Here is a 27,663-nt window from a genome sequence, read left to right as displayed (position 1 = left end):
AGCTAGAGGGGTGTAAAGCTCGCCGCCATTGGACTCTTGAGCGGTGGAAACGCGTTCTCTGTCATAATTAATCATGCTTCATCATCTGGCAGTCCAACGGACGAATCTGAGTTTGGCGGATGCCAGGAGAACACTACCTGCCCGAATGCATAGTGCCAACTGTAAAGTTTGGTGGAGGAGGAATAATGGTCTGGGGCTATTTTTGTGGTTTGAGCTAGGCCCCTTAGTTCCAGTGAAGGTGTAAAGAGCCCTGACCTCAAGAACATCGAACACATTTGGGATGAACTGTAACACCGACTGCCAACCAGACCTAATTGCCTAACATCAGTGACCGGCCTCACTAATGCTCTTGTGGCTGAATGAAAGCAAGTCCCCACAGCAATGGTCCAACATCTAGTGGAAAGCCTTTTCAGAATAGTAGAGGCTGTTATAGCAGAAAAGGGGAGACCAACTCCATATTAATGCCCATGATTTTGGAATGAGATGTTCGACGAGCAGGTGTCCACAAACTTTTGAGCTTGTAGTGTATCTCGTAAATATCTACTACACTGGCTGAACAAGTGGGGTTATGCATCATCCGTGAGCGTATCATCAGGGCTCTATGTAATTCTTTAAAATGTCACCATGGATGAGAACATCAATGATGGAAAATCATAGCACGGCCCCTCCACAGGATTGGATGACATTCCATGTGAGTGTGCGTATGTGTGACTCACCAATGTATTTTGGAGTATGTGTGATGATCCTCAATGTGAGAATGCGTGAGATAATGTTAGTCAGCGTGTACAGCAATGTAAATGTCTGTGTACTGCAATGCTATTTCAAATCATAGAATTCCAAATAAATAAGATTCCACTTGGTCTAGTGTTGCAGGGGCCAAACTATTGGTCAGGGAAGCAGGCAGCGGGCTAAACAAGTCAGGGTTTACCCAGCCATGACCCGAACTATGTAATTGGTATTCAACCAAGGCCTCCGATTATTGGTTTCTGTTGCAGCCGCCATTGGCTGCTGCTGCCAGGGGGCGGGCCAGCTGCCTGGCTGGCCTCTAGGTCACATTGCTTCTGCCTCCGCGGGCTTGGCAGTGAGTAGCAGGGCCTATGGGCAGACAGACGACTGCCTTGCGTTGGAGCTCAGCTGAGTGTGTGTGGGTGTGTATGTGTACGCTTGTGTGCGTGCATGCGTGTGTTTATATCGCTTCCCCTCCTCCGCAAAGAAAAACACCAATATATAGAAAGGAGAGGTGAAAAACAACCCATAGTGGTAATTAATCTCTGCTGTGTTCTGAGTGGGCGCCTAATGTTACGACAATGTGAATGTATCTATTTCACAACTCCTCACATGTTAGCACCAGCCTAGCCTGTGCAGTGTGTAGCCTGCAGTCTGCTGTCGTGGCCGAGGTCGAGGCCGTCTTGAGAAGGACCCCCCCTTCACCTCCGCCACGCTCCTCTTGGGCAGGCGGCCAAATACAGTGCACTTTACAGATAGACTGGGTCGACGAGACAAGTTGGAGAAAGGGTAACTAACTCATATCTTCTAACTTATTTAATGGGTCACTTTCTCCATTCCACGCTGAGGTTCTTACTTGTATTCATTGGTAGGATAGGAGCTGCTGAAACCAAGTGGAAAATTCCAGATGCACATTAAACAAGAGGGGCAGTACATAAAGTGGTCAGTGGCCCCAGTCTAAAACAGATACTGATCTGATGCAGGCTCTTCTTTAAAGCTAGGCTCTGAGTTCTATGTTCTGAGATTGAATTTGGCGGGCCTTCGATCGAACATAGAAGGAAAATTGTCTGTCACTCTACATCTCGAATGTTGATTTGCTCTGGGGAGGTTGAACTGGAAGAGATTAAGACAGATAAGCAACTTTGATCCATTCCAAAAGACCATGACAGATTTTAGGAACATGGTTTTTATTTTTGATCTTTTCGGGTCGTCTTAGGGTCTCCTTGTCCCAGCGTGTCCCCATCCGGTCACTTAAAACAGAGAAATAGAGAGAGAGAGGGAGAGGAAAGAGAGAGTGGAGACAGAGATGAGGGAGAGAGAGTGCCATGAAAGAGAGAGAGAAGGGAACACCTCTCTCTCTCTCTCTCTCTCTCTCTCTCTCTCTCTTCTCTCTGTGCTCTCTCTGTAGAGGAGCTGCATGGAGCTGCCTAGCTGAGAGCTGCCTGGCTGGGTGACTCTGCAGTGAGCATGCCCTAGATATTCATCACTGCCACACCGGGCCGGGGGGATAATATATTCCTCCACGGGCACAGCGGCGCCGTACACATTACTCATCTCTACATGGTGTGGGAAGGAGGGAGTGGTGGGAGAGAGGGAGAGGAGAGAGAGGAAGGAGAGGGAGTGGTGGGAGAGAGGGAGAGGAGAGAGAGGAAGGAGAGGGAGTGGTGGGAGAGAGGGAGAGGTGGGAGAGAGGGAGAGGAGAGAGAGGAAGGAGAGGGAGTGGTGGGAGAGAGGGAGAGGAGAGAGAGGAAGGAGAGGGAGTGTAGGGAGAGAGGGAGAGGTGGGAGAAAGGGGGAGAAGGGAGGGATCGAGTAGGGGGGGGGTCATCAGAATTTTCCATTGGTTTCAGCATTTTCCAAGTGTTAGTAATGGGATAGAGGGATGAAAGGGAGGGATGAAAGGGAGAGATGGAAGGAAGGGATGGAGGGTTGGAAGATGGCAGTTAATGACCATGCAGGGGGAACAGTGAACTCCTCCACTTTTACAGTCAGACAGGAAGTAGCTGGTCACTCTTCCTGTTCCTGTTTAATAGGGCTGGTTCGTAATGATGAGAGGATATTGGAGCAAAATGTTTCGCAACCGTTAACTAGTGTTTCTTATGTAATCCCTCTCTGTTTCAGTACGTCTTTTTTCCAGTTTGGTGCCTAATGGATACGATCTTGCTTTAACACAATCTCTACACACGTCTCCATGTGCCATACCGAGACCTGTCAAGGAAAACAGAAGAGGAATTCCAAAAAGAAAGCTTAGTGTCAGATGTCTCAAAGGCATTATATTAGCTACCACACTATAGAGTATCGAAGTACGTACACACTCCACACCTCTAATGTACTTAGACATGGTCTCAATTACAGCGACATTTCAAATAATACCCTTTCTTTCTTACTCCAAACTAAGTCATGAAATAATAAGGATATATTTGATCGCTCATTTCAAAGTTTCCTTGAGGGCAGAGCAAAACAACGTTTTTCAAATGCAGCCATTAAAAATTTCCAAGAGAATAGGAATACGCTTCTACCCCATTTAAGCCTGCGGTGAGGGTTTTTAGTGAGGGAACTGCAGCAGAGGAGGACGGGAGTTAGAGGAAGGAGGGACTCAGTGAGCTGCATTGCTGTGCTGTGAGCGAGGTGTGCATGCGTGCGTGTGTGTGTCCCTTCCGTGTGTCAGTGTGCCTGTGCGCGTGCGTCCTTTCCATGCGCGCATGCATGTTTTTGCGCGCGTGCATGGGAATGCGTGCATGTGTACACAGGTGTCTCACTGTACTCTATGGCAGCAGAATTATAACCTCAGGGGAACTGTGTGGGGGGGGGGGGGGTGTAATTCATCACCAGGGCAGACGTTCAAACAGTCAGTGAGCATCGATCCTCCGCCTGCACTGGTCGTAGCACTCCTGAAAACACAGGCGTGGGTTTGACACGACACGGGAGTAGTTCTTAAAATCCAGGCACGTTTAGGTTAGTCTGAACGTTTAGTCAAAATGGTGTAGCTGTACACACAAGTACACACCGAGAGATAGATTCTCACCCAGCTGATCAGACAATATACATTGAGAAAACAGTAATAAATGCATTCGTGGTAATGATCAGTAGATTCTAAAGGTTACAATATATCTTTCTGAAAAATCCTTTGACTATTTCTGAGGGGAACAAAAAGGAGAAAGAAACGTAGCTGATAATGACAAGAGAAAAAGGTTATGAAGAAAAGGTAATGCACACAACATGCCCTTTTAGTAATCTCCCCTAATAAGGATTTAAGGTGAACCGTATTCACAGCTTTCACTCCTACCTATCTAAGCCTATTACCATTTCACATCATCAAGGCGGCTATAAGTAGGCAATCTGGATTAATTTGTTTTACAGTACATCATTGAGAGGTAGAAAATGCCTAGATAAAGCCTGGTATGTACTGAGGAGATAAAAAGGACACTTTCTAGTGTTGCAGCTTTTGAGAAAGAGAATGCCAACCGTCGTGGCACAGTGATCGAAAAATGTCAGCGCTCTGCCCTTTGATTTTAAAACCATGAAGACAACCTGTGCCTTAACATCCCTGAAACATTTCCCCAGTGCTTTCATTCATTTCCTAGCCATCCTCAGATCTTTAGAGAAACACAAATCGAACCACCATTTTGGGTTAATAGTACCATGCACAAGAAAGCGAGCAGAAAACATGTGACAGAGATTTTGACAGAGTTACAAATGAACAAGGTTTCCAAATGTCAAAACGGAACAAACGTGGGTTAGTGTAGTGCTCATGCTTCACCGAGCAATGAAGAAAAAGAAAGAAGAAAATAAACTAAAGGGAAAACAAGACTGTTTAATAACTTCACCTCCGAGGAGGCCAGAGAAAATACATGCAGAGTTTCAATTTAACATCTTTCACTTTGCAGCAAAGGGGGAGTGAGGCGGGAGATTCTTGTAAGTGGTGACTATTGGAGCGTACACCTCATTCCCCATTTAGAGGTGACCTTTCACCCTTAGTACACGACCTTCTGATTCGCTGTAAATTATGATCTGCATCTCCAAAGAGGAAAGAGGTTGTTAAAAAAAAGGAAGATCCCAGAGGTGCCCATTGATACACACTTCAAGGGTTAAAAAGAAGAAGAAAAAAAATTAACAAAAAAAGTCACAAAAAAATGTATCTATAAATAGTTTTGTACATGCACGAATATCAGGCTTTTCTTTTTTGCGGTCAAAAATAGAAAAAGACAGAAAAATACCTTTGTCTTCGTCACCATCATTATTGGTGAAATCACCGCCTTGACTGTTTGAGTTGGCTCCTACTGTCAACAACAGGAGGGAGAAAAGTAGAGGGGATGAGGGGAGACAGGCTTATAAAAACCCAAACATTTTTTTTTTGTGGAAACATATTCATTCTAACAGTAAGTGGTTCAACCAATTGGATAGCATGACACACAAAATTTGGAGCACCAACACAGTATTCTAATAACAACTGTTCACAAAACACAGCTGTTTAGTACAGGTAAGTATATCTAATGAACAACTCTCCTTCCTACTAGACAATAGATATGGTGGCCCTAAAGGGCATAGGAGCTTTTAAAATGAATTGCCCCTTAGGGACACTGTTGTCATGACGTTTCCTTGTTGGGTGAGATTTATGACCCCCCCCCCCATAAATACCTTTCCCTCTTTTCTCTCCACTCTACAGAATGGACTCTTGGAAAGCCCTGTGTTACCACAGAGAAAGTATAGTAACCTCAAAAGGTTGGGGAATGGAACAATATTTCCCTTTCTCAAACAGTTGAAAGTGTCCGTTGGTACTTAAAGAATATGATGTCAGATCAGTTGTTGTCTGGGACATTATATCTGATGATAGGACGACAAATTGAATCTTGGAAAGTCTACACATTCTAGTTATCAGATTCACATGAAATTGTTGTGCAATTTAAATGTTTAAAGATGACACTATTTGTGAGAAGATGAAATGTGATTTTAGCTCCTAAATGAGAGAATTGTTTTCATAAGTTAACTTATGCTCATTCAGTGGTCACGCCCAAGTGAACAGACATTGGTTGGAGAGGGAGGAATCATACCCTTCTCTTCTCCAGTACAAAAGCCCCCGTGACCTAAATTCACATTGGACTAAGCAAACCCCGGTGTGAGCTGTGGATGCAAATGGTCAAACGACTGCTCTGTCTAACAAAATGTACTTGAGACCAGATCACGTGGAGGTGACGATCACCACACTGGATTGGTGAACTTTGACTAGACCAGCCAGAATACAGCACGAGCAAATTATGGCAACTTGGTATGAACTTTAAACTATTATTCACCAAAGAAGAAGTGATACATCCTAGAAGTCAAGTTATCAGCTTCAGCTGTAAACGTATGTGGCCTAAGAAAGGACAGGGCCCAATTGCACAGGGCGTGGTTGAGACCCAGGGCCTCCAACTTGATGATGAGCTTGGAGGGTACTATGGCATCGAATGCTGAGCTGTAATCAACAAACAACATTCTTACATAGGTATCCCTCTTGTCCAGATGGGATAGGGCAGTGTGCAGTGTGATGGCGATTGCATCGTCTGTGTACCTGTTGGGGCAGTATGTAAACTGAAGTAGGTCTATGGTGGCCGGTAAGGTGGAGGTGATATGATCCTTGACTTGTCTTTCAAAGCTCTTCATGATGACAGAAGTGAGTGCTACGGGGCGGGCGGTAGTCATTTAGTTCAGTTATCTTTGCCTTCTTGGGTACAAGGAACAATGGTGGCCATCTTGAAGCATGTGGGGACAGCAGACTGGGATAGGTAGCAATTGAATATGTCCGTAAATACACCAGGCAGCTGGTCTGCGCATGCTCTGAGGATGCAGCTAGGGATGCCCTCTGGGCCAGCAGCCTTGCGAGGGTTAACATGTTTAAATGTTTTACTCATATTGGCCACGGATATGAGTAAAACGTACTTTGGGCACGTCAATTTCCGCCTGAATGACGTGCCCAAAGTAAACTGCCTGTAGCTCAGGCCCTGAAATCAGGATATGCATATAATTGGTACCATTGGAAAGAAAACACTTTGATGTTTGTAGAAATGTTTAAATAATGTAGGAGGATATAACACAATAGATATGGTAGGAGAAAATCCAAAGACAAACCATTATTTTAGTAATGAGACATCCTCTTGGAAATGCAAGAGAAAGTTCATATTGTAAAATAGCTCCCTGGATGCAATTGCCATGGCTTTCACAGCAGTCTATGTTCAAGGTTTCAGGCTTGTAACTTCAAAAACGAATAAAAAATTACCGTTTTTGTATGATGACACACTTGGAAATCCGTGTCTTTGCACTCCACGAGGAAGTTGCGCACCTACTAAAATCGGTTTCCTATTGAACATACTTCTTTCCGAAAATAATATTATAGTTTGATTACATTTTAGGGTGTCTGAGGAGTAAATAGAACCGTATTTTGACTTGTTGAAATACAGTTTAGGGGTAGATTTATGGATTCCTTTCTCTGCAAGTTGAACGAGGGGATTACTTCAATCAATTGCGCCAACTAAACATACTTTTTGGGATATAAAGAAGGATTTTATCTAACAAAACGACGCTACATGTTATAGCTTGGATGCTTTGGATGACAAATCAGTGGAAGATTTTCAAAAAAGTACGTGAATATTTCATCTTTAAATGTGAATGTATGAAACCTGTGGAAAAATATATTTATGTGGGGCGCGGTCCTCAAACAATCGAATGGCATGTTTTCGCTGTAATAGCTACTGTAAATCAGACAGTGCAGTTAGATTAACAAAAAGTTTAGCTTTCAGCCTATATAAGACACTTATATGTACCTAAATGTTTAAAATCCATACTAACTATTAGAATATATTTGAATTACGCGCCCTCCAGTTTCACTGAAAGTTGTCCTGCTAGCGGGACACTGATCCTTAATTAGCGGGCCTTGGCGGTGGCACTGTATTATCCTTAAAATGGGCAAAGAAGGTGTTCAGTTTGTCTGGAAGCGTCAAAGCGTCACGGTATCCGTGACGTGGCTGGTTTTCTTTTTGTAGTCCGTGATTTCCTGTAGACCTTGGCATATAAGTCTCATGTCTGAGCCGTTGAATTGCGTCTCCACTTTGTCCCTTTACCGGCATTTCGCTTGTTTGAATGCCTTGCAGAGGGAATAACTACACTGTTTATATTCAGCCATTTTCCCAGACCTCTTTCCATGGTTAAATGAGGTGGTTCACACTTTCAGTTTTGTGCGAATGATGTCATCCATCCACAGTTTCTGGTTAGGGTGGGTTTTAAAAGTCACAGTGGGTACAACATCTCCAATGCGCTTCCTTATAAATTCACTCACTGAATCAGCGTATATATTGATGTTGTACTCTGAGGCTGACCTTAACATATCCCAGTCAGTGTGATCAAAACAATCTTGAAGCATGGATTCTGATTGTTCAGACCAGCGTTGAATGGTTCTAGTCACTGGTACATCCTGTTGTACACCTGTTGTATTCGGCACATGTGACACATGACATTTGATTTGATTTAGTAGTGTTATGACCTCATGGCCTTAGAGACACTGTGCGATTTATGAATACAGGGATTAAAAGGGTTGTAATATGTTCTGTACTGTCATGTGCAGGTAGTGTTAGACCCCTTATCTACAGGGGTCTGATTGGGGTCTTATGCTGTTTGAGGTGGGCGTGTTGTTAAATTTAGATGACGTGATTAGCCATTTCTAGATGTTCAACTGGACCGTTAGCCTGCTGTGGTGTGAGAATACCTGGTTGATAATAGACTTAATTCTCAGATAAGCACTACAGATTGACTCACTGACAGACCCATCAGAGTAATAACGATGATCGTTAAGATTAAGACAGCTGAGACAGGAGTAGCATCCTGTAACATTGAGTAGCCACTTTGCTGGTCTCAGACTGCAGTTGCATCCCACCCGCCTTCAAGAAAAAAACACATGATTTGACATGTGAAAACATCTTTTTTGGAACACTTTGTATCCCACTGGGCACACACTGGTTGAATCAGTGTTGTTTCCGTGTCATTTCAACCCGTGTGGAATAGATGTTGAGTTGACATCTGTGCCCAGTGGGATGTGATCACATGTTTTCACGTGTAGTTTTTAAATGTAGTTTCACAGTGTCGCTTTACATGTTGTCACGTTATCACAATAACTTCACATAAGATCACGTGATCACATGAAAACATGTGTTTTTGGAACACTTCACATGTTCATGTGAAATTCATGTGGTCTTTACAGAAGGGTCTATCCTCTATATAGTGCACAAAGCCCTATAGGCCCTGGTGACAAGTAGTTAACTATACAGGGTATCGGATGCCATTTGGATTGCTTCCTAGTACCAATTAATATATTATCTCATTTTAAAAAAGCAACAAATATTGCTATGATAACTGTTTGTTTTGACACTATGTTGGTCTGGTGTCTCTGAGGCGCTAGATCGCTAGCTGGTTGGTACATAATGAGGCCTAAGGCTTAACACAACACACACACACACACACAACTGAACAGGCCTGTAATCTCACAGTTAACGGTATCTCAAGCTGTACAAACAAAGGCAAGTGGCATGTCAGTTTAATGCAGCAAAGCATAAACTCCCACATCTGTCCTGTACAGAATGTCCATACACACACCCACACACGTGCACATACACATGCATGCACTCGTGCACACACTCACTTTATGACCATCAGACAGACACCCAGCACATCTGTCAGAACAGATGAAAGAAGAATCGAGTCTTAGTTTGTTGGTTTCCCTTGTAAAAGTCAAAGGGAAAACTGAGAGCATGCAGAGTTATCCAAGGTTTGTAGTGATGCACGTCTTTGAAGGCTGAATCGCGAATGGCACCCCATTCCATATAGTGCACTACTTTTGACCAGAGCCCTCTTCCTCTTTCCTAAATAGGCACCTATCCCTATTAGAGGTCGACCGATTATGATTTTTCAACGCCGATACCGATACCGATTATTGGAGGACCAAAAGAAGCTGTTACCGATTAATCGGCCAATTTTTTTTTAAGTATTTGATTTATTTGTAACAATGACAATTACAACAATATTGAATGAACACTTCTTTTTTAACTTAATATAATACATAAATAAAATCAATTTAGACTCAAATAAATAATGAAACATGTTAAATTTGGTTTAATAATGCAAAAACAAAGTGTTGGAGAATAAAGTAAAAGTACAATATGTGCCATGTAAAAAAAGTTTAAGTTCCTTGCTCAGAACATGAGAGCATATGAAAGCTGGTGGTCTCTTTTAACATAAGTCTTCAATATTCCCAGGTAAGAAGTTTTAGGTTGTAGTTATTATATGAATTATAGGACCATTTCTCTCTATACCATTTGTATTTCATATACCTTTGACTATTGGATGTTCTTATAGGCACTTTAGTATTGCCAGTGTAACAGTATAGCTTCCGTCCCTCTCCTCACCCCTACCTGGGCTCGAACCAGGAACACCTCGACAACAGCCACCCTCGAAGCATCGTTAGACATCGCTCTGCAAGGTGAACAACTACTTCAAGGTCTCAGAGCGAGTGACGTCCCCGATTGAAATTATATTATCGCGCACCTCGCTAACTAGCTAGCCATTTCACATCGGTTACACCAGCCTAATCTCGGGAGATGATAGGCTTGAAGTCATAAACAGCTCAATGTTTGAAGCACAGCGAAGAGCTGCTGGCAAACGCACAAAAGTGCTGTTTGAATGAATGCTTACGAGCCTGCTGCTGCCTACCACCGCTCAGTCAGACTGCTCTATAAAATATCAAATCCTAGACTTAATTCTAACATAATAACACACAGAAATACGAGTCTTAGGTCATTAATATGGTCAAATTCGGAAACGATCATTTCGAAAACAAAACGTTTATTCTTTCAGTGAAATACAGAACCGTTCCGTATTTTATCTAACGGGTGGCTTCCATAAGTCGAAATATTCCTGTTCCATTGCACAACCTTCAATGTTCAATGTCATAATTACGTAAAAATTCTGGCAAAATAGTTCGCAACGAGTCAGGTGGCCCAAACTGTTGCATATACCCTGACTCTGTGTGCAATGAAGGCAAGAGAAGCGACAATTTCCCTAGTTTAATATTGCCTGCTAACCTGGATTTCTTTTAACTAAATATGCAGGTTTGAAAAAATATACTTCTGTGTATTGTGCATATTGATTTTAAGAAAGACAATGATGCTTATGGTTAGGTACAGTCGTGCAACGATTGTGCTTTTTTCGCAAATGCGCTTTTGTTAAATCATCCCCTGTTTGGCGAAGTTGGCTGTCTTTGTTAGGCAGAAATAGTCTTCACACAGTTCGCAATTAGCCAGCCGGCCCAAACTGCTGCATATACCCTGCCTCTGTTGCAGAGAAGTGAAGTGACACAATTTCCCTAGTTAAAAGAAATTCATGTTAGCAGGCAATATTAACTAATTATGCAGGTTTAAAAATATATACTTGTGTATTGATTTTAAGAAAGGCGTTGATATTTGTGGTTAGGTACACATTGGTGAAACGACAGTGCTTTTTTCAAGAATGCGCTTGTTAAATCACCCGTTTGGCGAAGTAGGCTCTGATTCAATGATAAATTAACAGGCACCGCATCGATTATATGCAACGCAGGACAAGCTAGATAAACTAGTAATATCATCAACCATGTGTAGTTAACTAGGGATTATGTCAAGATTTATTGTTTTTTATAAGATACGTTTAATGCTAGCTAGCACCTTACCTTGGCTCCTTGCTGCACTCGCATAACAGGTAGTCAGCCTGCCACGCAGTCTCCTCGTGGAGTGCAATGTAATCGGCCATGACCGGTGTCCAAAAATACAGATTACCGATTTTTATGAAAACTTGAAATCAGCCCTAATTAATCGGCCATTCCGATTAATCGGTCGACCTCTAGTCCTTATAGTTGACTAACTTTTGACCAGAGCCCTCTGTGGCACAATTGTGCTGCCTCATGACCTAGCCTGGAGATATTGTCCCCTCTCAGCCTGCCTGGTCTTGCCTGCCTCTCCATGCATATGACTGGCTGTCTGAATCACACACTCACAACAGACAGACTGGAAGCTAATAGCTCAGGCTCCAGTGCTGTGAACCCAACTGGCATTGGCAGGCTACTTATGCTCAGAGAAGGGCCTGCGTCCCAAATGGCTCCCCATTCCCTTTTAGAGGACATTCCCTATGGGTCCTGGTAAAAGTAGTGCACTATATAGGGAATAGGGTGCCATTTGGGAAGGACCCAAAGAGCACGGCTCTCTCTTACACAAGCCACTCACACAAGAAAAAGCATTAGAGCAAGGTAAACCTACTATAATACTGTATTGAGCTGTCATTCAAGCCCTGTCAATGTATTTGTTCTCTTTCTTCAATGTACTGTAGCTTTTCTCCCTCCTGTGTTTCTATGCAAAGGAGAATTGGATTCATAATGAAATACAATAATTCAAGTTATCTGCTGCACTATCCCATTGATGGATGTGAGTCTGAAACGGCACCCTATTCCCTATAGAACGCATTACCTTTGACCAGAGCCTCAAGAACAGAGCCCGGTACCGTATATAGGGAACAGGGGGGCATTTTGGATGTACTGTAGCAAAGGTGTGGGCCACAGCCATACACCCCTATAACCAACAAAGATCTGATAAATCACAGCTCGCCATTGAATTGTAGAGAGGCCATTATCTCTGGGAGCACACATGAAGGTAACAAGCAGTAGATTTATTGTAATTTCTGCTTTCTATTTCTGTTCCAGTGTTGAATACTAAAACAGAACTAATGTAGGACGGTGTTCATAATTAAAGATGGAGGGAGAAAGAGATGAGGCCTGGCATGCATTCTGCATAGTACACTACTTTTGACCAGAGCCCTATGGGCCCTGGCCAAAAGTAGTGCACTACATAGGGGAAAAGGGTGCCATTTGGGACGCGGCCCTGCTGTGGTATTGTCTTCTCACCCAGAAGAGCCCTCAAGAGGCTCCATATTCACTCTGATTAATTCACAATAAAACAGGATCACCTCGCGGGTCTCCGCAGTAGTACCCAATCTGCAGCCACTGCAGAGACAGATAGAGCCAGCTCCAGCAACAGCTCCAGGAGCTAGCACGCACGCACGCACAAACACACAAACACACACAGAGACACTGCAGCTTTTTGTCTGCACAGACAAACATAGCATCCAAAATTAAAGTAGCTCTGGCATTAAAATACAATCCCAAATGTGCCACTTTTCACAAGCCAACCCCTGCTGGACAAAATGGCATTCACCACCCACACTGCACAATCAAAAAGGATACAAAAGAACAGAACTTGTGCAGGTTATCAATATGTCACACCCTGATCTGTTTCACCTGTCCTTGTCTCCACCCCCCTCCAGGTGTCACCCATCTTCCCCCCTTATCCCCTGGGTATTTATACCTGTGTTTTCTGTCTGTCTGTGCCAGTTTGTCTTGTTTGCCAAGTCAACCAGCATTTTTCTCTCAGCTCCTGGTTTTCCCAGTCTCTCTTTTTCTCATCCTCCTGGTTTTGACCCTTGCCTGTCCTGACTCTGAGCCCGCCTGCCTGACCACTCTGCCTGCCCCTGACCTCGAGCATGCCTGCCGCCCTGTGCCGTTTTGGACTCTGCCCTGGCTATGAGCGCTTGCCTGTCCTTGACCTGCCTTTTGTCTATCCCTTGGATTATAATAAATACCAGAGCTCAAACCATCTGCCTCCTGTGTCTGCATCTGGGTCTCGCCTTGTGTCGTGATACAAGACTTAACCATATATGGCGTAGTCTTTTGCACTTAAATCAGATGACACAATGGAAGGCCTTTTCTTAATCCGTCAGTCCATTTCAAGAGGACAACTATAAAACTATAAATCCTCTTTCCTGATCCTGGGCTGGCAGGACGTCTCCACGTTACACGGGATTTGAAAAGGCCAACACTGTCTGTAAGGATGACGGGCAGCCGGGCAGTATGGAGGAGGAGAAGATGAACAGAACAGGGAGAGAGAGATGTCTTCCATGAAGCACTGACTGACTCCTCAAGAGAAGACAGAGTTTGTGTCCCAAATGGTGCACTACGTTTGCCATGTAGTAGGGAATAGGGCCCTGGCCAAAAGTAGTGCACTGTGTAGGGAATAGGGTGCCATTTGGGATGCAGGACAAAAAAAGAATATGGAGAGAGATGTCGTCTTGACTCCTGAAGAAGAGCTGTTGAGTTTTTCCTTCAGGCCAATTACATTAAGCTAAGAACTGTAGCTTTAGGTCAGTTGATTTTCAATACATCAACATTCATGTTCCGCATTCATACATTTTAATGCCAGCAAACGTATCGTAATATACTGATACTGAAACTGCCTTCATTCTGTAATTGACATCTATGAATTCAGGTTAGAAGGCATAATGTATCAAAATGAAAGATACCTGAGGCTAGTTATATCACCTGAAGGTCTAATACTACCAATACACAGACCAAGGAGTTCAGATGCCTCCACTAAACCAATGGATAGACAGCAGCACTGTCTGTCCACAAGAATCCTAACCCTTGGTCCATCCACTCCACTTCTACGTCGCTTTCCTATCACATTATTGCTAATGCCACACTACAACAGAATTGACTGGATATAATGGATCAACTTGGACATCCTACGTATTTGAGTCCAATTGCCTACATGTAAATGAAAAAAAAAGTACACAGGGATTTCAGTTCATGTCAGTGATTTATAATAACTTTTCTTCAAAAGTCTCTGGAGATTGTGGAATAGTATGTCAGAGTAACGACCCAGGCTGTGCATCCGGACTGGGATTGTCAGATTTTCTATCCCCTCCTGTGGTATTTAATCTAGCAAGAGCTCAGACTAAATGTAGCATAGAGAGGTGTAGAGTTCGGTATGAATACATTAGAGAATTCTCTTCACATTGACCTTCATAGACCAGAAAGAGTCTGTCTCTCCAGAAGAGACGGCGACAACCCAGCAACAGTTCATGTTCGACCTTCAACATCTGTGTTCCAGTTGCGCTAAGTTAACCAACTCTTCGTTTTATTTTATCTTGCTGTAGGTGTCTGATAGTGGGGCCTGAAGGGGGTAAGTGCATTACATCAGTGGTGTAAGTGTCAGGACTACTCCGAGTCAGGAGTGCTCACTCTGCACTGCACCTTATCAACAGGAGAGAAGGCTAACTGCTACAGAATAGAATAGACAGGAGTGGGACATCCTACGCCCTCAGACAGTAGGGAGGTCTAAATATCTATTTTCTCTCTCTATTAGACCACATTCATTTCAAGCCTTCAGTCAAAAAAAGCATTTTGCCCTTTGGTCAAAGTATCGCACTTTGATCAAAAGTGCACCAACGTTTCTGGTTCAAGAAGTTATCCCAGCCAATTTAGAGCTGCTTCAGAACAAATGGACCTGCAAAGTGAAATGCCAAAGCAAACACAGAGGCAAACAGAGGATAACAAGATATTTGTGTTAATCAAGGTGTGACATACCATCCTCAGTTGGCACGTATATGTTTAAATACAGGCAGTCCTCGTTCTGGTCCTGCATATAGGTTACCACTGTATCCAAGTTCGCTGTGAACCACACCGGCAGCATATCGTTGAGTAACTTTTCCTCCAGGTACTGTGGACACACAGGGGCGAACTGGGTAGCATTCCTGATCCCAGGCCAGGACATGGGCGGCTCGGGGGGCTGGAAGCGTCTCTCCCCTGTAGGGGCCAAAGCGTACGGGATCCCCAAGTACTGCTCCACGGGCCCTAGGATCTCATTGGGCAGTGTCGTCTTTAACCCCCGCAGCTTCCCGTAATTCGTGGTGACAACAGGGTGGACTGGGGTCTGAGCCACGACCGGCAGACAAACAGACTCTAACAGGAAGCCAATCCATAAGAGAAGATAGACCTTGGATAGGTAGACCATCCCCATTCCATGGGCCATATTGGCTCCTCCAGAGCTCCATGGAGAGGTACTGCATCCCACTGGCCTGCTTCCTCTCAACATGCTCCTGCTGCGGTCAGCCAAGCAGATTGTGGTCCTGGAAATTCTGGAACTCCTCTCCCACCCCCCCCACAGCTCCCAGACCAATAACCTGCTCCTCAGGCAGTGATTGACAACTGACAGACAGAGCTCCAGCCAATCAGAGCAGCTTTGTGCAACTCGGTGCCCCCCATCCTAAGAGAGTGGGTCTACTTATAGATTGTTGGTCGGGAGCAGTGCCTGTATTTGTCTCCAGATGTCTTTGCTCGTCGACCCAATTCCAGCTTGGTTGGTTACCCTGCAGGGAAGACAGAATGGGACATGTAAATTAATCCTCGACACATCAAAGGCTACATACAGTATGATTTCCAAATCCCTTCCAATAGATGTCCACTTGTTGAGCATATAGCAAATATATCACTGCAAGTCCCCTCTGTGTATAATCAAAATGTGCAAGAGATGCAAGGCATGAAATTGTATCTTTCTAACAAATCAATAGCCTGGAAAAGACAACAACATAAAAGTGTGATTTCGAGTGGAATCAACAACAGAGATACTATATTGTCAAACTGCTTTATTTCGTTGTGTCACATCATCGTTATGGTCAGGATAATGTTGCACATAGCAGCAGTTTCAATAAAAGAAAACTCCAAGGCTGCATCCTGATGATTCTCAACCCATTTCCCAAAGTGTGCACTTGCACACTTGCCATTATGGAGTTAACAATGGTGGAAACTCTCTAGCCAATGATTACAGCAATCCAATGCTTGCAAATTCATGACAGGAAGTCTGCAAGTACACACTTCTGGAAAAGGGGGGAGAAAAGGGATGCCGTCCAAAATTTGACAACACACACAACAAAAATATTTTCAGTTTACTATAGAATACTACAGTACCTTACTACACACTGTAGTATCCCTTGATCATGTGTACTATAGTGCGTAGTACTGTTGGATACTACAGTATTATCCACGCAAAAAAAATATAGTAAATATAGTAAATACTACAGAAATGTCTGCAAAAACACTACAGTCCACAAAAACACTATAAAAAACTATAGTAAATATGACAGTATTTAATTGGCATATACCCTACCCATTCCCCACTCCCATATCCCAAAAATGTGCATACAGTGTTTAGCATTTCTCCAGTAGGTTTCCTCTAGGAAAAAGCCCCCGACTACTATGTAAAATATGATAAAACAAAAACACTATACTAAATACTACAGTATTGTCCCCAAACACACTCGAGTAAATATGACAGTATACCGCACTATAGTCCAAAAAAACACTATAGTAATTACTATAGTACATACTACTCTTTTTTTACTACAGTATTTATACTATAGTAAACTGTAAATACTACAGTATTCACTGTAGTGTTTTTGAGGACTTCAGTCGCAAAAACACTACAGTGAATACTACAGTAAAGTCATCAAACACTACAGTGAATACTATTGTATTCCTACCATAGTATATACACTATAGTATTTTTTTTTTCATATGAGAAGGTGCCTAATCATCTAATCACTACATAGTGTAGGAAACATTTCCTCGTGGTTATCCATATAAATCTAGAGCACCCCATTCACAAAACTAGCCAACCTAGGTCCTCCTACACTTCAATACAACCTATCAGTATTCTGTTAGTAGTATCATAGCCAAGCAAGGGGGGGAATATACTCCAGTCTACTGAGTAGATTATTTCTCTTAGGGTACTTTAGTCCACCAAGGAGCTTATGTGTGAAGCCTCATGAATAGGAGAGCTGGACGGTTAAGAAGCCTCTCACAGACATTTGTGTCAGAAGCAGATGGCTTATGCATGCAGCAGGTAATTTCATTTCGGAGGAGGAAGAAGAGACTCTCCTCTCTCGCCTCATTCCCCTACATGCCCTCGGATGGGGTTGAGACTGAGACGATGGTGGTCTGCTAGTCAAATCAGGGACGTCGATGAATTACTTTCCCGCTCTCGTAACACAGCATGACAATGGTACTCACACTGCCAGGGGGGATTACATCCGATGCCTAACTGCCATTGTTGACTTCATATATTCTGTTTGACATCAAAAATTGAATAATTCAATAAATAAGTAAGAGTTTAATGTGAGAAACAGAACCAGAATCTTAACAAAGACAGGATAAAGAATGTGATCCAAGAATATGGTCCAGTTTAATGTTGATTGAGGAATTAATAAGATGGAATGGACTATGTTCATATATTTCAGCAGTTCCTGTATAAATGCAATACATTCCAGTCTGCCTCCTTACCAGTAATACACAAGAAAGAGAGAGTGAGGAGAAAAGGAGAGAGATGGAATATGAAGAGATTGGAGAGATGGGGCATACTATTCGCACTCTCGGTAAGATTACAAGAGATAATTCTTTTGAATTTCAATAAAGCCTGAATCCATCATTTGCATTTTAATTATTCCAAAACATGTGGTTCAGGGAGATGTATCTCCTCACTGAAGTAGGTAGCCGGTAGAAAATCTTGTAACACTCTTCAGGTGCCAGTGTCCTTGAACGGACCAAAAAATAACATCAATAGGTGACGTCCAAAATGGTACCCTATTCCATATATAGTGCACTACTTTTGACCAGGGCACATTGGGAATAGGGTGCCATTTGGGACACGAGCCCCAAAACAAAACTCAACATGAACTTTACTTGACCTTCTCATGACGCACATACAGGACATCTTTCACTGGCCTCTTAAAGATGGTGATAAGCACTGCACAATAGAAAGGAAGCCAGACTTCCTCCCTGACTAAAACGAGATAGAGGGCCAACAGAGACCCCTTGACAACCAATAAAGGAATGATATTTATCAAAGGTGACAGTACTGAACACAAAGGTATTGTCAACCGCTGAGCCCACACTGGAAAAAAAGTGTGTGTGTGTATGTGCATGCGTGTGCGTGCGTGTGCGTCATTTGTAATGATAGTTTTGTTGACAATTCATGTTGAACTTGGTCAGAGCAGACATTTGTTTTTTTTTAAACAGGAACGATTCGATAAGGATAGATCATGACGTTGTGATACTGTAATAACCTTGCTCTGTGTAACCATGCCGTTGTGAATCTGTAATAACCTTGCTCTGTGTAACCATGCCAGCGGACATGGGTCAAATGTGTGTTCCAGTAACGTCCAAATATACATGGATACATGGAACAAAGTTGTTGAACTTCGGTAGGGTAACACTGTGTAGGTCCTGTGTGGCTCAGTTGGTAGAGCATGGCACTTGCCAGAGTTGTCGGTTTGATTCCCACTGTGGCCACCCATACAAAAATGTATGCAGGCACAATAGTCACTTTGGAGAAAAATGTTAGCTAAAGGATGTATAATTGTATATTATAATAATACAGTTGTTTTATGCAGTCTTGCAGTGAATGACTATGCCTAACATTGGATTCCAAATTGAAATGCTGCACAGGCCTACGTTCTATTTTGACACTTATGCCATATTATAACCAGGATGTCACCCATAGGCCTGTCACCCATAGGCCTATTCCTGATGAGAATTGCACTAGTGAGGTAAAACGTCTCCCAATTGTGAATTACATTTCTTATTTTCCGAGGCCTGCCTGACTGACTGACTCAAATAGGCCTATAATGATGTCACCAACTGGGAGAGCTATGATAACAGTGTGTCACTCCAAATATGGCAAGTGTATTTGAAATAGGCCTAATGTTCAAATAATGTCAAAAGTAGGACTATTTGGTCAAACTTTCCATAAAGAACATACCTATGATTCTTTATAACGTATTTTGTGCATAAATACACTTATAATGTGTTATGACAATTTAGACCAATTATTTACAATAAGTATTTGGGTTGAGACCGGATACCTCTCCAAAGCTTTCAGTCAACCATCACATCTAATCAAAATGCAGATTGCCTTTATATTGACGTAATATTAGAGTTTTGACATTTCATTCATTACAAATAATACTGTTCAACCCTGGTACATTCATAACCATGTCTATAATGTTATTCTCAGTGTCAATTCGAATAGCGCACGCCGATTTGTAATCTGGCAGAAGGCAAGGGGTTGGTGGAATAGACTTGAAGACAGCTTGACGAATCCTTCATAGGAGAGTGACAGCCTTCTCTCATGCTTTCCCACCTACATACTGTAGGTTACTGCCTACATAGACATGAGAATATGATATCTAGCTTTCCCAAAGATAAAACATCTTTAAATGGCTCACTAGAATGGAACCGAGATACAATTTTCTAAAAGGGTTTCCAGTGTGCAAGGTAGCAGAACATAGCAGGATTCTTTAAGGTGAATGTTCAAAACAGTAGCAAGTGCATTTTACCCAATTTGTCTCATCCCCAAATATCCACCAGATATCCACAGTACCATCTTGTGGTTCTCCGCTGAACTCACTCTGGTGATGTGGTGCCAAATTTCAGCCTGGATGGGAATCTGCAGTCTACAATGCACCTCGCACCTTTTAATAGGTATACGGAGGAGTTCCAATTATGCTGAATGGTGGGTCAAACACACATTCACTGCAAGACGCTCCTCTTCCATTCTAAAAGTCTGCTATTGTATGGAATCCAGATGACAGACAGACAGACAGGCAGACAGACAGACAGACAGACAGACAGACAGACAGACAGACAGACAGACAGACAGACAGACAGACAGACAGACAGACAGACAGACAGACAGACAGACAGACAGACAGACAGACAGACAGACAGACAGACAGACAGACAGACAGACAGACAGTGGACCTGGCCCCTCAACACTGATGGTGAGTGTATGGTTACAGTTGCACTCATAGCAGCCTATGTTCATAAATGGCATTAATTATGGCATCTCCATAGCAGTGCTGCCAAGAGCCGCTTTGTCGTCTGCAGGGATTAAATAGCACTGGATATTATGGGTGCTGCTCTCTGTTCAAACACAGATAGCCCTTTCCTAGGGCTTGTGTGAAATAATGTGGCCACATGCGATTAGGGTTATGAATGGCATGTCCCTTAGGCTATAATGCGTTTTTGCGCGTTTGTCTCCATAACCAATTCGTCATTATCGAATCCAACGCATGTTGCTGTGGCTCTACATAACAAGCGACAAAACCCCAATTGGATCATTCTGGCTTTGAGCAAAGAAACCCCTCAACACGTCTATAAAGTGCGTAGAACATGGATCAATCGTCTTTGCAATGCCAGGCGATTTTGTTCAACACATGGCTTGTTTTCATAATTACATTGAATGATGATCATACACATTTCTGAAAAACTGGTTGCGCGCCACGCACTTTAAGCAAATGACAGAATGAATTCCCGGTGGTAGCAAGCTCTTCTCAAAATGTCTGCAGCGCGAGTCCGGACAAGCCATATAACTGGAAAGCCGCCAGAAAACATCCAGAAAACAAACACATTATAGGTGGTCTAAATGAAACTAAACAGTGTAAAAGAGAAAATGGGTTTACTGACTATTTGTAGGCTAATAACAATACTTACCTTTGCGGTATTCCCACTGTATTTATTTAGCTCGTAGTCCTGACTTCAAGGGATGTGATAATAAAATATACACCACCACACAGGAAAAAATAAATCTCAACAGTGTGCGCTCCTCTGAAAATCCCAACGTGATAGTGCGGTCCAGATAAAAACAGTCAAACTCCGCTTCAGGTTGTATGCAGAAAAGAAAAATGTAGCTTTCCGTTTGTTAATGACACACATTGCCTATACGGTAATTTCAGTGAGTCATTGTAGTAGCACGGTCAATTGTGCAGAATCTAATTGCCGTAATAGAGAGAAAGCGCGGAGAGATCGGACAGCAATGACTAGAGATTAAGGATAGATAGACCAGGGTTGTTCAGTCGCGCCCCCCTCTCTCTCTCTCTCTCTCTCTCACTTTCTCCCTCTCTCTAGCTCCAGTTGCTATTGGACTACACTAAATGAAATGTACAAAGCCTGCAGCCAATGGATTGCCGCATTCTCTCCATCACTGTTAACCAGCTGCCAGTATGGACCAGTTTTGGCATCCGTGAGGAAAAGGACAGGAGGGTAGCAGGTGTAGTAGGGCATACTGTAGTTTTGTTTTGCTGATCATATTCACCCAGGCTGGCTGTTATACCCATGTAGGTACCTGTAATGAAACGTGTATCAAAAATCTATTAACCAACTATTCAGCTTTACAATGAGCCAATTCATTACACCTGATATGCAACATGAATTCAGCTTAAGCAAAGTTTCGAAAAAGTAGCCAAGCACTAGCATATCCTATTTGAACTGTTAGTGTTTTCATATATATTTCATTAAGGTTAAATTGAGGTAATCAGCCCTTAAACTGGCTGAGACACCGTGCCCTATAGCTATCAATAACTGAATAATAACACAACGTGAAAAGTCATTTGGGATTTTCAACAAGCAAAGAGAAGCCAACAGAGCCAAAACGCAAGAAACAATTATACGGAAACCCACATTTACATTTGAGTTATTTAGCAGACGCTCTTACACAGTACGATTTAGAAGAGCAATTGGGGTTAAGTGCCCTGTTCAAGGGCGCATCGGCAGATTTTTTATCTGTTTGTCTCGGGGATTCGAACCAGCAACCTTTCAGTTACTGGCCCAACGCTATACATATTTTATCCTGCATTGCAGAGAAAACATGTCACAGTTAAGTACAGTATGGATTATCACACACATGCAGAAAGACAGACCACATAAGACATGATCAAAGGGACCAGGAGATCTCCCTCTGAGTTTTGTTTCCAGGCATAGATGAATGCGGTCGCCTCGGGCAGACTAACGTAAATACGGACAGCCAAGCTTGCTTTGCCAACATGTTGGTGCTAGCAAGCAAGCTAAGTAGTGCTAGGTATCAATAGCCAATCCAGTAGGGGCAGGAAACTATAGTGAGCTTCGATTGGTCAATAGCAACGCGATGTCACGGAGTATTTGTATAAAGTTCAGCTTTCCCCAACTTTGGTCCCACGCGGTTCTCTCTACCTTGCCCATTCCGTGCCCATCGCCCAGCTTTATTGAGACGGCAATAAGGAAATAAGGAAACCCTCAATTCCCTCAGTCCCACTGAGCTAGCTAGCGCACCGAACCTATGTCTAATCATTTGACATTTCTGTCTATTTAAGGCAGAGATTAGCCTACAAAGTAGCCTAGATGTCAATGAATTGTGTGTAAGTCCGTCTCTAATTCACCAAGGCATGTAGCCTGTTTCTAATTCACCAAGGCATGTAGCCTGTGCTGAATGAGTTTGTGAAAGGTAAATACTTCCTGTGCTTCTCTTCAGGGATCCTCTGACTGCACTTTACGGTCGCTGCCCAACGTCCTTTGGAGCTGAACATTAGATCGCGGGATCCAAATTGTGCCGCTGTCCGTGGTGCTGAAATAACCTCTCACCACTGTTTGCTTGTATGTTCAGGCCTACACATCTGAACTTTCTAAATAAGGAAACGTCACTATAGTAGGCTAATGAATTGCCTTCAAGGCATGTTTACCATTTCCCCCTAGGGTTGGGTTGCCAAATTCCTCATAATCACTATAACACCTCACCACATCATGGGTGTCCCAGTCAGAGGTCAGTGTGGACAGAATCACGTACTTTGTGTCCCAAATGGCACACTATTCTCTACATAGTGCACTATTTTTGTTAGGGATTTTGGCAATGAAGTCCTTTATCTACTTCCTCAGAGTCTGATGAACTAGTGGATATCATTTTAATGTCACTGCGTGCAGTTTGAAGGAAGTTGCCAACTAGCATTAGCGCAATTACTCCAAGTCTATGGAAACAGCTAGCCTTAAAGGGATAATTTCCTCCATACTGGACACAAAGTTAATCTGACTCTGGAGAAGTTGATAAAGGACTTCATTGACAAAATCCCTAACTATCCCTTTACACACACACACACACACACACACACACACACACACACACACACACACACACACACACACACACACACACACACACACACACACACACCTGTACAATCTACGTAAGGTAAGTGTCAAGCAGGACCATCAAACATTCTAGTCAGAAATATAAACATGATCATTCTCATCACATGTTAACAATGACATAATTTAGTTAACAATTACATCCTTTTGTTAACAATGACATAATAAAAAAAAAAATTGTTAATACAAAATCCGATGTGTTCTGATAATCATTTTTAGCCAATTACCTGCTGGAAACTGAAAGTTTGCCTAGTCTGTAGATGACAACCATTCTCTCTCTTCACTCTTTGAATGCACTGTTCTTGTCTCAACAAAAATGTTCCCCTTCCTGCAGAATCTATGGGAGGAGCTATAGGAGGACGGGCTCATTGTAATGGCTGGAATGGACTAGTACCAAACACATCAAACAAATGGAAACAGTGTGTTTGACTCCCTAGAGTTCATTCCAGCCATTACAATGAGCCCGTCCTATAGCTCCTCCCACCAGCCTCTGGTGTATACTGCATCTACCACCATACATAGATTCACTCATACAATATTTGGGATGTTTGAGTTTCTCCAAGAAATGCAGCATTGCCAACAGCATTGTGCGTAAATTATAACAACTTTTTCCTTTTTCCTTTTGTTCCTATTTCGGAGGAGTGATTTACATCAAACATAGACCCCAATTCTATCTCCACAATAATGTTTGAAAAAACTTGCAACAGATGTATCATTTGGGTTGAGCATTGAACACCAGGCCGCACATCAGTCTAAGTTCTATTGAAACAGGAATTACTTACAGCCTTGAGTTTGGGTATCTACTTGGCTTAGTAAATATAGAAATGCAGAGCTGCTATACGAATGTTAATGTGTCTGTTAAATATGAATGAATTCATAATTACTTGCTCTGCCTAGATAAATTAAAGGGGATTCTTTAATGCAAGAAATTATTCAACAGTTATAGGTTTCTTTCGGATTCTAATGTTATGCAAATGATTAAATAAAACAGTTACTGGAGGTAAGAGTTGCTAAAGCTACTGTAATGATGTAATATTCATGTCATTTTCCTTTTTTAAATGAACAGGAACACAACAGGTCAATGGTCACACCGGTAGACATACAGTAAGGAGCTAAGTGGCTTTGTAAACTGCTTGGTATCTGCCCCTGCATGTCAGTGGTCTGTTTACTCTAAAATACAAAGCTATTTCTGGATTTTCAATTGTGTTCTTTTTCTCCTGACTCTGGCCTTGGCTCCTCCTTGATCTTACTGTGATCATTGTATTTGAATGAGGAGAGTGAGTTGCCTAGACGACACTGAGCCTCATGAACTTGGAGTGATTTTATGCCCATCAAGGGTTTCCCCAGCCCCACCTCTAACCATGGAAAGTCCAGACCTTTTGATCAAAATCACAAATGGCAGCTGCCACAGCAAGTGAGCACGAAAGGCAAATGGTTTATTATACACTCAGATAGAAATAGGTTTGGTAGATATACAACATAACAAAAGACCACGATCACAATAAGGAAGAAAGGTCAAAGTCCTCTGACTATCGCTGTTAGGTATTTCTTACTGGATTCTCTCTCGTCATTTATTGCGCCACTGATCCCCTTTAGCCGCATCTACGATGTCTTGACTATAGTGTACATGTTGGATCCTGGTCAAATATGACCTCTACTGACTCACCATTTCCCAATAAACTTGGCTATGATCACCACAAATCATCTCCAGTCACAACCTCTTCTATGACTGAATCTGGATCCTACAGTAACATACTGGATCACAGTGTGGTGAATTAATGAAGTTCTCTGTATGTCTGGTCTACAGTAAAATGGCTTTCAGCCAGATTATGTTGATCCCTGATCTATAACACAGTGGGGAGGAGTGTGAAATTCCTCCATTCTGAGGGTGATTAGGAAGTCTTTAGCCTAGCTAATTTGTCAATGAGAGGCCCCTTCAATGGTTGGACTGTGAATAAAGGCCTGGGATGCTCAATAAAGGACTCTGTTAATCAGGGGAAGGAGATGACGAGGAATGTTGACCATGTGGATTCAAAATCCCCTCCTAAATGGGGTTTATGATGATTGACTGGACTCTGGAACACATTGAAAAATCATTAGTAGCAATGACTTCTGTTGTCACAGGGGTAGCCTTCAATCTTTCCCCATATCCATATTTTTTGATGATTTGTTTAATTGTATGGTTTCATACTTTGTTTTCCGAACATTACTGTAGTGTAAAGTGTAAACCGGCCTCTAAAAGTAATGTTCGCGCTATACCCTTGTACCTTCCACTTCAGTCGGTGATTACCTAATATAACATGCAATGCTCTTACCTAAGCCCCTAAGTCACCTCTTGTCCTAGGTGACTGTGGAGTGTGGAATGCACAGGAGGCCTCAGGTTCTGTTGCCTCCATGAGGAGTCTGCAGAACACCTGAGCCCGTATACATAAAACAGTGAGCTGATCTAGGATCAGGTCTTCTCTGTCAATATAGTCTTATTCATTAAGATCTAAAAGGCTAAACTGAGAGGGTCTTCCATAGTGGGCCTCAGTGAATGACAGCTTCGTTCAACATTTATCCTCAGAGTTCCTGTCTTTCACTGTTTTAGGAAACGGTTTCTCAAGTTTCTCGAGTAAGCCTAGCAAGAAGCATATTTAATGGATTTCTGCCATTTAAAGTGCTTTTTAGTCTACGATTAGGCTTAATCTGTATCTGGCAAACCGGCCCTAGAGGTTTTGTTTAAGGGTGTTAGTTTGGATCAGTAGCATCGATGTCAAGATCATTGAGGGGCAGCGGGACAAACATGGCAACTTGGAGTGGTTCCTGACGAGCTGTAGCCTGGGAAAACAGACTGTTCATGGAAATTCTCATGTACTTACCCTCGGCTCTATGCAAAACATGTTATGATTGCCACTGCCATGAAAAACAATTATATTTTATGTATTTATTTGCCTTAAGCAATCTGATAGCTAATTTGTTGAAGCCTATTGGTGGTGTCTATCTAGGGATGTCAAAATGCTGCAGGTGCTGAATTAAGTAGCAAAACAGCTATACCTATTCATTTATTCATTCATTTCACATTTGTGAACACCGATAATATCAGGGATCAAGGTAAGACCCAGATGCAGACTGTGTCGAAGAAGCAATGTTTATTACATTAACAGGGGCAAAGGTACAGGACAGCAGGCAGGCCTCAGGGTCAGGTCAGGCAGAGGTCGATAATCCAGAGTTGGGGCAAAGGTACAGGATGGCAAGCAGGCTCAGGGTCAGTGGCAGACAGAGTGGTCAGGTGGGCAGGTACAGTGTCAGGACAGGCAAGGGTCAAAAACCAGGAGGATGAGAAAAGAGAGACTGGGAAAAAGCAAGAGGTGAGTACAAAAATGCTGGTTGACTTCACAAACAAGACGAACTGGCAAAGACAAATGGAGAACACAGGGATAAATACACAGGGGATTATGGGGAAGATGGGTGACACCTGGAGGGGGGTGGAGACAATCAGAAAGACAGGTGAAACAGATCGGGGTGTGACAGATAAACGTCAGAGAAATGCGATAAAGCTTTTAAAGCTTTTAATTGCACTTAACAGTTCAATTTGCCTTTTGTACATGTTTTTTACTGTTGCTGTGATTTTCTGGTTTGTTCGTTATTAATGACTCTAATGGTCTTCACGTTGATGTCTCTTCCTCAAAACAGCGTGAAGTGTCACAGAAAGAGAGACAAGAGAGAGGACACCAGGGAAGAAGATCTGGGCAAGTTTAGCGAGATATATATATATACAGTGAGGAGAACAAGTATTTGATGCACTGCCGATTTTGCAGGTTTTCCTACTTGCAAAGCATGTAGAGGTCTGTAATTTTTATCATAGGTACACTTCAACTGTGAGAGACGGAATCAAAAATCCAGAAAATCACATTGTATGATTTTTAAGTAATTCATTTGCATTTTATTGCATGACATAAGAATTTGATCACCTACCAACCAGTAAGAATTCTGGCTCTCACAGACCTGTTAGTTTTTCTTTAAGAAGCTCTCCTGTTCTCCACTCATTACCTGTATTAACTGCAACTGTTT

At 42.6% G+C, this 27,663-nt stretch overlaps 1 protein-coding gene across 2 annotated transcripts in view; it reads right to left on the bottom strand.

The window, feature by feature from the left end:
• Nucleotides 1-21,527, bottom strand: part of nlgn4xa (neuroligin 4 X-linked a) — a 71,124-nt gene extending 49,597 nt beyond the window's left edge. The window contains exons 1-2 of one of the 2 annotated variants that reach the window (XM_020504542.2): nucleotides 21,151-21,527; nucleotides 15,190-15,971 (exon numbers count right to left, since the gene is read on the bottom strand). In XM_020504542.2, the coding sequence (XP_020360131.2) occupies nucleotides 15,190-15,697 (508 nt within the window). In that variant the 5' untranslated portion in view covers nucleotides 15,698-15,971; nucleotides 21,151-21,527. Of the gene's footprint in view, nucleotides 1-4,942; nucleotides 5,003-15,189; nucleotides 15,972-21,150 lie in introns of those variants that run through there. The other variant, XM_031792380.1, reaches the window with a different exon arrangement.
• Nucleotides 21,528-27,663: the final 6,136 nt, after the last annotated feature.

This window comes from Oncorhynchus kisutch, linkage group LG16 (assembly GCF_002021735.2).
Source record: "Oncorhynchus kisutch isolate 150728-3 linkage group LG16, Okis_V2, whole genome shotgun sequence".
NCBI lineage: Eukaryota > Metazoa > Chordata > Actinopteri > Salmoniformes > Salmonidae > Oncorhynchus > Oncorhynchus kisutch.
This window is presented reverse-complemented; position numbering and strand designations above follow the sequence as displayed.